Source organism: Eptatretus burgeri, chromosome 7 (assembly GCF_056783735.1).
Source record: "Eptatretus burgeri isolate ZD-2024b chromosome 7, Ebu_testis_v1, whole genome shotgun sequence".
NCBI classification, from domain to species: Eukaryota; Metazoa; Chordata; class Myxini; order Myxiniformes; family Myxinidae; genus Eptatretus; species Eptatretus burgeri.
This window is the reverse complement of record NC_140967.1, coordinates 79,415,711-79,428,103: the sequence shown is the minus strand read 5'-3', so window position 1 is coordinate 79,428,103 and position 12,393 is coordinate 79,415,711. Positions and strand designations below refer to the sequence as shown.

At 41.0% G+C, this 12,393-nt stretch overlaps 1 protein-coding gene across 2 annotated transcripts in view; it reads left to right on the top strand.

Annotated features, from left to right (window-relative positions):
* The window catches only part of LOC147023612 (matrix-remodeling-associated protein 5-like), a 77,280-nt gene extending 65,557 nt beyond the window's left edge, over positions 1–11,723 (top strand). For both annotated transcript variants that reach the window (XM_085889171.1, XM_085889172.1), the window contains exon 7: positions 4,261–11,723. In XM_085889171.1, coding sequence (XP_085745297.1) covers positions 4,261–6,169 — 1,909 coding nt within the window. In that variant the 3' untranslated portion in view covers positions 6,170–11,723. The remainder of the gene's footprint in view (positions 1–4,260) is intronic.
* Positions 11,724–12,393: the final 670 nt, after the last annotated feature.

Genomic DNA, 12,393 nt, shown 5'->3' with positions numbered 1-12,393 from the left:
ATTTTCTCTGTCATATGGGACATTTTCTGTGTCACTTGGGACTTTTTCTCTGTCATGTGGGACTTTTTCTCTGTCATGTTGGACTTTTTCTCTGTCACATGGGATATTTTTTCTCTGTCGCGTGGGACTTTTTCTCTCTCATGTGGGACATTTTCTCTGTGACATGGGACTTTTTCTTCATCACGTGGGACTTTTTCTTTGTCACGTGGGACTTTTTCTACGTCACATGCCTCTTTTTCTCTCACACGTGGGACATTTTCTCTGCCACGTGACACTTTCTCTCTGCCATGTTGGACTTTTTCTCTGTCACATGGGATATTTTTCCTTTGTCACATGGGACATTTTCTCTGTCACGTGGGACTTCTTCTCTCTTATGTGGGGCTTTTTCTTTGTCACGTGGGGCTTTTTCTTTGTCACGTGGGGATTTTTCTTTGTCACGTGGGGATTTTTCTCTGTCACTTGGGACATTTTCCCTGTCACGTGGGACTTTTTTTTCGTCACGTGGGACTTTTTCTTTTTCACGTGGGACTTTTTCTTTGTCACATGGGACTTTTTCTTCGTCACGTGGGACTTTTTCTCTGTTAGGTGGGGCTTTTTCGCTGTCACGTCGGACTTTTTCTCTGTCATGTGGGACTTTTTCAATTTCACATGGTACTTTTTCTGTCACATGGCTCTTTTTCTCTAACATGTAGGACATTTTCTCTACCACATGAGACTTTCTCTCTGTCACGTGGGACTTTTACTCTGCCATGTGGGACATTTTTTCTGCCACGTAAGACTTTCTCTCTGTCATGTGGGACTTTTACTCTGCCATGTGGGACTTTTTCTGTGCCATGTGGGACTTTTGTTTTTTTCTGTCATTTTGGACTTTTTCTCTGTCACATGGGATATTTTTTTCTCTGTCACTTGGGACTTTCTCTGTGTCATGTGGGACATTTTCTCTGTCACATGGGACTTTTTCTTTGTCACGTGGGACATTTTCTCTGTCACATGGGACTTTTTCTTCATCACGTGGGACTTTTTCTCGGCCTTTTTCGGATTTTCTTCTATGTCATGTGGCTCTTTTTTCTCTGCCATGTGAGACTTGGTACTGAGGTTGTTACCATGGGGGGCTTTTAATTATGACTGGTTAACCTCAAGAGTTTTGCAGAAGGTGTAACGGGGTTTATAGGTGCCGAGGGGATTAAGTGTTCTATTGCTGTCTATCGGATCTGTGGGGTTTCAGGGGTCTTTGTTGTATTCAGGGTTATAAGGGGTCTAAAGGTTCTTCAGGGTCTTGAGGGTCTTCAGGGCCTTAAAGAGTCTTAGGGTTATAAAGTGTCTTAAGGGTCTAACAGGTCTCAAGAATCTCTGGTTTTAAAATTGTCTTGGGGTCTTATGGGTCAAAGGGGTCACAATGGTCTTTGAGGTCTTAGGGATCTTATGGGTCTTCAGGATCTTAGGGGTCATATGAGTCTGAAAGGGTCTTAGGCGTCAAATGGTTATTGGTGTTCTTCAGTGTTTTAAGGTTCTTCTGGGCTTTTAAAGGGTCTTAGAGTTATAAAGCGTCTAAGGGGTCTAAACAGTGAAAAGGATTAAAGGGTATAAAGGTTAATAGGTCCAGAGGGTATATAAGGTTTTAAATAGTCTAAAGTGTCTAAAAGGTGTCAGGCCTCTAAATATCGACATATCCAAAATGTATGTTTTGATAATCCATAATTAATATAGATAATTAATAGACTGAGTCAAGGTCCAAGAATAAGTAATTAATAGACGTACTCACGGTCCAACTCACGTTCAGACAGTACGTAATTTCTAGACATACTCACAGGGGTCGACCAAGACTTCTTGTCGACAAGGATTCATTGTCCACCTGTTTTTCAATTTTATATATAGTATATACAATAGATATCAAGTGAATCGGTTGAAAATTGACAATTTATGTGACCTTGACCTTTGACCTTTTGGGACCTTTTGACCCATTGACCTCAAACACAATGCTTCCAGATTGTCACTCCCTTTACCAGGTGGTGAAGGTTTGTGAATATTGTAGTAAACATTGACATACAAACAAACAGACAGATAGATAGACAAACAAAATAACATCAGCCCAACCAATATACTTGCAAATCTTCGATTTCTCAAGTAATAAACATAATACACATAACCTTCATCCACCTTCAGCAGCGGAGGTAATTATATGATTCCCTAATAGTAGCAAATCCAGTCCTCTAAAACAGATTTTTCTTCATCTCCACCTGTAAAGCACTGCCTCGTTTGTGTAAAAGGGAAGCTTAACTCAAACTTCCAAGCTGAAGAATTATTAGACATCTTAATCTTGCCAAAACGAAGTTTTTGTAAGATATGTTAGTCAGCTTGTATGTTTTTTTTTTGTTTGTTTGATTGTTTGTAATCACGTATAAAAAATTCTGCAGAGCACAGTTATCATCGGAAATTTTTGTAACTTCGCATATCAGAGGCCTATAGAGGTCCCTTTCAGTGCAAAAAATTTTGAAGGTCAAAGGTCAAGGTCACTTTGTCGCAAATCAGGGGAGTCGACGAAACCCTTATTTTTTGAGTAATTTTGATCGGATCGTCTTCAAACTTCATGGGAATATAGTTCATGGTCTGGCGCTCAGCTGATTAATTTTTGGTGGCGATTGGCCTTGACCTTCATGGTCAGCACCTGAGGTCAATCATATTTGACCCCAAGGTCAAATTTTCAAGTTTTAGGAACCATATCGTGTAGTACCTCAAATTGAACAACTTGATGAGTTCTTTCTAGATATGTCAAGCTTGAGACATTATGACGTCATTTGGTGACGTTATGAGGCAAAAGCATATTATTCATGGTTACTCTGTAGAACGATTCTCATCGGAATCTCTCGTAGGCAAATATTCCTCAAGGAGTCGCTCCTCGTGGATAGCAGCTCTGTTCACCTCAGTGTGACCTTAAAGAAGTCACACGTGGTCACCTTTTGGCAAGATACGGGTCACCCTGCGGGTGACATTGGTTTATTTTTTCTTTTCACCATTTCCCATTAAATTGTAGTTGGTAGTTAAAATCGTTCACGAATCAGCTGGCCAGGCCTGACTTTCAAATGAACCTGGTAAGAATTTGGAATTTGGCCAGGATGGCGGCGATAACTCGCCTAATCTTTGTTGAAAGACACTGTGGGATATTTTCCCTCCACCAACTAATGCAAGCAGATGGGACACCCAGCAGAATGTCTTTCTGACGGACGGTGATATGTGCTGTCTGCAAAGCTCCAGTCTTAATCAAGATAAAGACCAATTGCTGCACCGTAGCCCCAAAATGGAAGCCAGACATACAACACACACACACACACACACACACACACACACACACACACACACACACACACACACACACACACGTTTCGAGTCGGCTGAGAATTTAACCCAAACAAGACAGCTCAAATATGCTCTACCTTTGCACCGTGTTGTTGGTCAGAATAATATTAGACCTTTGATCTTAATCAGATTTTTCGTTTTGTATCCTTCTTGAAAAAAAAAAATACATCATCTATATCTCCATAAAAACGAAAAGCACGGTCCGTCCGCGAAGCCGTGAAGCCATGTCACGATGTCCCGTGAGACTTTCTCTGTCACAACATGATGATCATGCTATACTCGTGCCTTATTTTCCCAGTACACTTCCATCTTTGTGTACTCGTTATATTAGTTTACGTGGTACTGCTCTGCTATTCATATCCTACGTGCTACGCTGTGATGAGCTCAACGGTTGTTTGCGGCCTTGCGATGTTCTCATAGATTTCCTCATACCTCTCATCGCTATGTAAGAATTACCTCTCTGCATCCTCTGTGTTCAATTAAATGTGATTAAACTTCTTCTTTTTGGCTGTGATCTCATCTCTTCTGAGCATAGCTGATCTTCATTACTGAAAGCATCTTGTTTCGACAAATTAATCAATTCATGAAGGATTGTACTGTATTTTGTTTTTTCATGACATATCTTTTGACATCTCTTGATGGTGGTAAAGATGATTTTCAATAAAAGTGAAACTTTTAGGTTTGCTGTTCTTATGGATAGTGAAGAAACATCTATCTGCGACACTGGACTGATAAATATAAGATGATCAGCACAAATGGGTTGATTTCAGAAGACTTACTATACGCTGAAAGACCTAACATCCCTTTTGTTCTTCACTTTAAGAGTTTGCAATATTTGTGCCTGGTAACTGAAGAAGAGCATTTTGTTATTGATCTTATTACATTGTGTTTGATATTCTGTTTCAGAAATCCCGAAGGTGTTCGGGCATTGCCTGATGGCTCTCTGGTTATCATGGATATGACAGAGGCCAAATCTGGTGAGTATGTATGCATTGCACGCAATGCAGTTGGTGAAGATCGAATGCCCATGAGGGTCGTGGTGCTCAGGAGACCTGCCAAAATCAACTCGAAGGAACAGGCAAATCGACGGATACGCTATGGTGATGATTTCAAATTCGACTGCGTTGCTTCAGGTGTTCCAATGCCGAGAGTTTCATGGAGTTTACCAGATGGAACTATGGTGAACAGCGTGCTCCCTTCAGACAATATTGGTGAACAATCCAAACGCTATGTAGTCTTTGGCAATGGTACACTTTTTCTAAACCGTGCTGGCATTGAGGATCAAGGAGATTACACGTGCTATGCTGAGAACCATGCTGGAAAGGATGAAATGGTAGTACACGTTGAGTTGGATGCACAACCCCCAACAATTCAAAGTTCGGACCGATCACAAGTACACATTCAGGCCGGTCAGGATGCACTCCTGAAGTGCCATGCCTCAGGTAAACCCAAACCAACGATTACTTGGCTTTTGCCCAACAGCGAGTTGCTTCCTTCTTCGTTTGGTCGGCATTTGATCCAACCAGATGGCTCGCTCTTATTGAAAGGTGTGAAGGCATTTGACTCGGGCCAATACATGTGCCGAGCCCAAAATGTGGCGGGGGAAGCAGTGCACTTGTTGCAACTCGAGGTCTCTGAATTATATGCACCCTCCATTAATGGGAACATTAAAAACTTGACAGAAGAGATGGTCACGGTTGTGAAGCACATGAGCACAATGATTGACTGTCAAGCTGATGGTTCACCAAAACCCAAGATCGTATGGGTTTTGCCAGGAAATGTGGTACTCTCAGCACCATATTATGGTAACCGTATATCTGTGCATTACAATGGATCTCTGGAGCTTCGTAATGCCAGATCTTCAGATTCTGCCATTCTTCTCTGTGTGGCTCGTAATGATGCAGGTGATGCTCGCTTACAGATTAGACTCTCCGTAGTTGATTCTCTTCAAGAACCCAGCTTTCCCAGCCATCCTGTTAAGATGGTGAGTGCCAGGCCTGGCACCTTGGCCATAGTCAACTGTTCTGCAGAAGGGTCACCTGCACCACATGTTGACTGGACTTTGCCTGATGGTTCACATCTGGCAGCTGGAGAAAGAAATGAAAAGCTGTTTGCACGTGCAGATGGGAGCTTAGAAATACACGGTGCTGCCCAGGAACACCAGGGTATATATATGTGCCATGCTCGCAACATGGCTGGCAAGGCAGAACGTACAGTGGAGTTAAAACTGGGTGTGAAACCTCGCATTGTGTGGCCACCTGCACGATCCTTGCGTGTTATGAGCGGGCAACCATTCTTCCTCAACTGCTTTGCCGAAGGTAGTCCGAAGCCTAGCATTTCGTGGCTACTTCCTAGTGGGACGGAACTGGATAAACCACAGACATCTGGCCATGCAAGTCTCTTGAGGAATGGAACACTTACCATTTTGGAAGCAAGTGTGTATGACCAAGGGAATTACATGTGCCGTGCGCAGAGTTCATTGGGTGAAGATGTACGGACAATACCTGTAATTGTCATTGCCTATCCACCTCGGATAACAGCGGGTCCGCCTGCCCGTGTCCATGCACGTCAGGGTACCACACTGCATCTCAGCTGCAGTGCTATTGGAGTTCCTCGACCTGAGATTGCATGGGATAAGCCAGGATCTCTCGTCCTCAGGCATCCAGATGACATAAAGTCATTTCAACGTCGAATGAGAAAACAAGGGACATTTGTGTTGAGGAATGCTCAACCGGGTGACTCTGGGACCTACCGGTGTACAGGACGCAACCTCTTGGGCAGTGACTCACGCTCAACTTTTGTATATGTGATATGAGTCCTGCATTGAGCGTTTTTAATGTATTAGAGTTTCCCATGTACAAGGTAGAGGTGGTCCTCAGTTCTGACTGAGAAAAGAATACTGGATGAATCCACCTGTGGACTTCACATGTATATTGGTTTGTCTATTGCTTGAATTCCCGAGGTTTTTCAGAGTTGTTTATTGACTTGTTCGTGTTTAATTCAAACTTGGAGGTCCACAATAGCAAATGCCACCACTACTATATTTAATTCAATGTTGGATGTCGACCGTGCTAAAGAGGACCATCTTTGATATGAATACAGTCACAACTTCGCCATTTTTTGGGACCATCTGTTTATTAGGTGTGGAAATGTAATGTATGTGCCAGTTCAATCCACTTCCCTTGCCCCACACTAAACATACTCCCTCCCCATGCATATAGAACATGTGACAGATAAGTCCACCTGTTCATTCCTGTGTTCCATAGGAAGATGAGAGATTAGAAGGGATGTTTGGATAAGCTCTGATGCCTTTTTTGAACGAATACTAAAATATGTAATTGAAGTCAAAAGGCATAATGCTACGAATTGGGAACGTTCGGGTACGATTTTGGTCATCCAATTGACTTTCCTGGGGAAAGATATGGAGATGCTCCAAAGGTTTAAAAGACCTTGCCACAATCAATGTCATGAGTACAGCAAAGTGATTTATCTCTTATGAATAAAATTGCCAAGTTCACTTCACATAATGTTGATCTTGTACCATTGATGTGCACAGAAGAAAGAACGGGGCCAGAGCAATTGCAAAAGTAATGAGTTAAACTATGCACGTAATCACAAAAGACCTCTGACCATGGCTTGATGGAGTGCTGCTCTCCCATTTGGGCTGGTGCCCCTGCCTCACACCATGCTCAGCTTGACAGTGTGGAAGCCAAGGCCTTAAAGATCATTGGAATCCCCCGTGATAAAGCTGAGTCTATGGACCGATCACTTTCACATCATAGACTTGACTTTCTGTCTTCTACCACCTCTTTTCTGGTCTTGCACCATCTGCCCTTTTCATGCTATGTCCTCCCACCCCCAAGATTCTACAGGGCACACACGGTCTGTCAGTAACCCACTTCTGGTGAAACTCCCAAAATCCAGACCCACTGCTCACCTCCACTCATTGGTTACTCTTTTTTACTACCTGTGGAATTGGTCTGTTCAATCTCATTCTTCCCACCACGATTTCAAGACAGCTTCAAAACAATAAATAAGGCTTCAAGACAGTTGTTCATCACTATCTCAGGTCAGTTGGATGTTATATAGCACTTGACATACATAACCATTATATATTTTTACCTCCATTCACCCTCTGCAAGTCCAACTATTTCCAAGTTTCCAGTTTTTCCTTCCACTACTGCGATTGTGAGTTTGTAGCTGTTTGCATCTTGTTCACCCCGTGTCCTCCCTTTGCCCTCATTCTTCCCCACATCCATTATTTCTCCAACTCTCCCTCTATTTAGTCCTTCAACCCTGCTGTCGGTGTCTGTCTCTCTGTCTCTGTCTCTCTCTCACTTTTCATTCTGTTACATCCTTTTTACCTCCACCACCAAAGGTGAAGGAGCTTGTTTTCATCCCTTTCTGTCTGTTTGTCTGTCTGTTTGTGTGCAGGATATCTCAAAACATTACAGACGGATTCGGATGAAACTTAATGTACCGGTTGGGTGTGTGACAAGGGAGAATTGATTCATTTTTCGTGAAGATCCAGATCCGGATCTGATAATTTTAAAGTCATTCCTCATCATTGAGAGATCGTACTAAACTGATATATAGCACGATATCTCAAAACGTTGTGGACGGATTCGCATGAAACTTGGTGGACAGGTTGGTGTGTGACAAGGAAGAATTGATTCGATTTTAGTGACGATCCGAATCCGGATCTGGATATGAGAATTATTTAATTTTTAAAGTGATTCTTCACCATTGAGAGATAAACGATATAGTATTGTATAGCATGATATTTCAAAAATATATTGGGCCCGATATGTTCTTGTGGATCAGGCATTACGTGGTGGAGGTATACACTCCACCGAGTGCCCTTCTTGTTCGTTCTGTGTTCTAGCTCCTCCATGAACCTTGAGACCATGTAGAAAAACAAAGTAATCCCCATAGTAAATGGAATATGATTCTGACATGCATTATATCCAAATTCAACTTTGTGGAACTGGTATTTTAACTGCTTCAGACAAATATGTCATATCATAATTAATACAAGCATGCACACAGTGTAATCCTTCTAATTTAATACAGCAAGAAACAACAATCAAAACTTGGCTTTTGCACTTCGTTTCTGCACACAGATGTGTAAACACAGTGATTGAATGTTGGAGCTCCTTTACTTTAATAAATGGTAGCCAAAATTTCGATAGTCGCAGATGAAGCTGGTAGCTGGCAGAGTGGATGAGTTGAGACAGAAAAAAAAAATTGCAGCTCTTGGTTTTTCTCGCCTGATGGATCAAAATGCTAGTGCTAGCAATGCACAACTTCCAGCAAATAGAAATGCAAACTCACCTTCACTCCAGAGTGACAACATGGTGGAAAGGCCACTTATTGGACTCAGACTTGCCCAGATTCTCTTCGCAGCAGAGTTTGTTCACACCCTTAACTTCAGCTGGCTGGTGGAGGATCCAATTAGCCTTTCTCAAGCTGGCACTGCAGGTGCCAGCCAATTCAAGGTACATCTTCAAGACTAGTTCTTTTCTCCTGAGCTTGAAGAAATTTCCAGCGAAATATCACCATATTTTTCTCCCTCCTTCCGATGTAGTGACCTTCTCTCCATATTGCCCACTTCCCTCCATATTGGGATCTCACAAAGTTTCCTTATGAAAATTTGTTACGCATCTTAATGAGTTGTGAATGAACTGCAAACTGTGGTGTATATCCTTGTTTATTGTTGATGCTCTTCAATTGTTTACAGTTCATTGTTCAATGTGTATTGAACAATGAACTGTAAACTATAGTGCGTGTCCCACATGGCAATATTTATACAGCTGTCCTGGAACTATAGATGGTTGTTCATATGCTCAAGTCAAAGGTCCCTTCCATTAGATGAATGAGAGATGGACAGAGTAGACAATAGAACTCTAATCTAGCTCTACAGGCAGCTTTTCAACATAAACTCTTGCCTAATTAATGCAGATTCAAGAGTACCTATATCCAGCAAGCACATAAATCAACTTCTGTACTTTAAATTATACATACTACAAAGCCCCCCCGCCCCACCCCTCTACTCCTCAACTTAAGGAGGTGTGAAGTCTTTCTCTTGGTTTTTTTAAACTCCTAGTTTGCATAGCAATTCCCATATTGCATTGATATTGAACTTCAGAAATAACGTATACAGTATGTATCATTAAATTTTGGGGCTATATACATCTTGAAACCAGACTCAGTGGAGTAACGGTTAGAGCATCCTCTCGCTCTGAATCTGGGAGGTCGGTGTTTCAAACCCCGGTGGAGTCACACCAAACACTTCAAAAATGGTACTTGCTGCTTCCTTGCTCGATGCCTAACATTTGAAAGGAGAGAGTTCAGACAAACAGCACGAGGGAGGCAATGGCAAACCATCGAGTATAACCCTTGCCAAGAAACTGCCTCGGCAGCACCAACGCTCTTTTAAGAGTCAAAATCAAAATACATATTGAAAATGCAACTTTGGCAGAAATTTAGATCTCACTGCCACCATGACCCCCTCCACCACCACCTCTCCACTCCTTCCACCAACATCCCATCCACCCCTTCCACATTCCTTCCCTTTACACATTCCCTTTCTGGTTTTATTTTTCCCCTCCCTTTAATATTTAAGATGTAGGTGGCTCCTTATCTGCTGAGGTATTCCTGTGCTGTCGTTTACATATACAGTTTGATGATATAAGCTGACCTTGGCAGGTAAATACACAGACATACACTAATTGCACATTTGGCACTTCTACAATTTGAACAGTTAAAATGAAGAATGTGGGATGCAGTCAACTCCATGACTCCACGATTCAAATTGTCACAAAATGGTGCACATGGGAGGGGCTGCTAAGGTTGATGTCAGGAACATACCAGGATCGTTTGAATCCAAACATGATGGATTTATATCCTCTATTGAAGGATGTGTTCATCAGACGCCTTTGATGCATTTCGACACTTTTGCCACCATATTATGATTGTTGATGAAAATTGCATTGAACTGAAGCTGATGTTGTGACTCATAAAGAAAATGAGCAATTCCGATGAAAAGTACGTTTTGGAATAATAACTATTATAATTAATGCATCGATGTAAAGAAATGTTTTATACATTTTCATTCAATCTTTAGAAAGCATTTACACTTCTCTTTTTGTGAGTGGAGACCGGGACTCTAAAATTTGTGACTTGCACCACTTTTTCTCTTGAACACTATTGTCACCTATATACTTAGTAAATGAAATTTGATAATTTGAACACAAGGATATTTTGGCATTTTCCTGACAATAACCTAATTTAGGAGAAACAATGTACATACATAGTGTACATTTTGCATCTTTTTGTAGGCCAGTGGTTTCGAATTTGTGGTGTGCAGAATGGGGGGTGGGGAGGAGGTAATAAAGGAACCCTAACTCAAATATACGCGATCTTCTGGCCGCATTAAAGTGCAACTTCCATGGTGGTATCAGGGAACATCTGCAAAGTCTCGGAGTACAACTATGCGAGACATTTCCTGTCCCAGACTCCAAGGGACCTCTGCACTAAGTTTGTGGGTGTCACTATGATAGTTGTCCATTTTGATCCACAAATTTTTTAGAGGTTCAGAAGGGGTTCGCACATCCAAAAAGGTTGGGAATCATTGGTCTTGCAAATGTTTCTACAGGTGCTGTGTTACCATGCTCTTAACTTTTTATTTCAAGGCAAAGCCAAACAAATCAACAAATGAAACGCCAACAGCCATCATTTCAATACAAAGCTGTTCCTTTAATCCCTGCTGCCTGGGAATTTCAAAAATTTTGCAGTTTGGGATGACCTGTAGCTCAGGTCAGTTGGAAGTTATATTATATTATTATATAGCACTTGACATAAATGGTTTCAAAGCATTTTTCAGTCATTAAAGAAAGTTTGAAGTGTCACCTCCAATTACCTATTTGAAGGTTCAGCAAAAACTAAATTGTACACCTTTATTTTATTTATACTCATAACTTTTAAATTACTTGTAAATTATACACAGTACTTGCCTACATAATTAATAGATGTGCTTGTGAGTTGTAACTTATTTACAAACATTTTGCTCAAATGCAATGTGTTATTGATGTTCCGGTTGATGAAGTTCACAGCGTTGTTCTGCAAGTGGTGGAAAATGTTTGTTTCCACAATGGGAGGCTCAGTTTAAACGATTATTTTTTAATGCAATGTGAATTGTGAGCAAATCCAAATCTGTTCTGTTGGCCCTTTCCTCTCCTTGATTCCTTAACTCTACCAAATGTTTGTCTCATTTCTGTTCTTTGAACTAGAAATATTCACAAACAGCTTTGTATAATGAAAATGACATTTAACTGTCAATTTCATAATAAACGATTTTCTTTCTTTTATTTGCAAGTTTTTTTTTTTTCATTCAAAAACAGGTTTGGCATTTGGGCATTTTTGAAGACTCCAAATATAAAACCCAGGCAAAAATGCTACAGTTTGAACTATAGTATATAAGAGTTGTACTCTCATATACTATAGTTGTTAACAGGTCCTACTACAGTAGTCTGCAGAGAATTACAACAAGAAAGGAATGCCTGGGATAGATCAAAATATCAGGAAGTGGGTAGACTTCTTCTGTTGGGATGACCCAGACACTCTGTTTGCTCAATACAACATAAATCCTGAAAAAAAAAAACCACCAAGATCAAACTTATAAACCTATATATTATCTACCAGTCATCGATGGAGAATTCCCCATCTAATAACACTCATTAAACTTTGGGACATTATCACTGAACTTGAAAAATGAGAGACCAAAAAATGCCCGTTTGTCATTCTTCCTTTTGTTATTATAATTTTCTGACAGCCTGACTCAATATTGGTTTAAGCTACAAACTTGGTTTAAACGTGAATCGACTGAATTTTATCGTGAGGAGGTGCAAATTGATCGAAATTTTAATAGCTTCAAAGGATTCCACAAAAAGTAAGGAAAACTGCATTCCTTTGTAAAGGAATAGGAAGGGATCAGAGAGCTGGGCAGGACTACAACTGTCAATCAGGCTCATGGGGGCA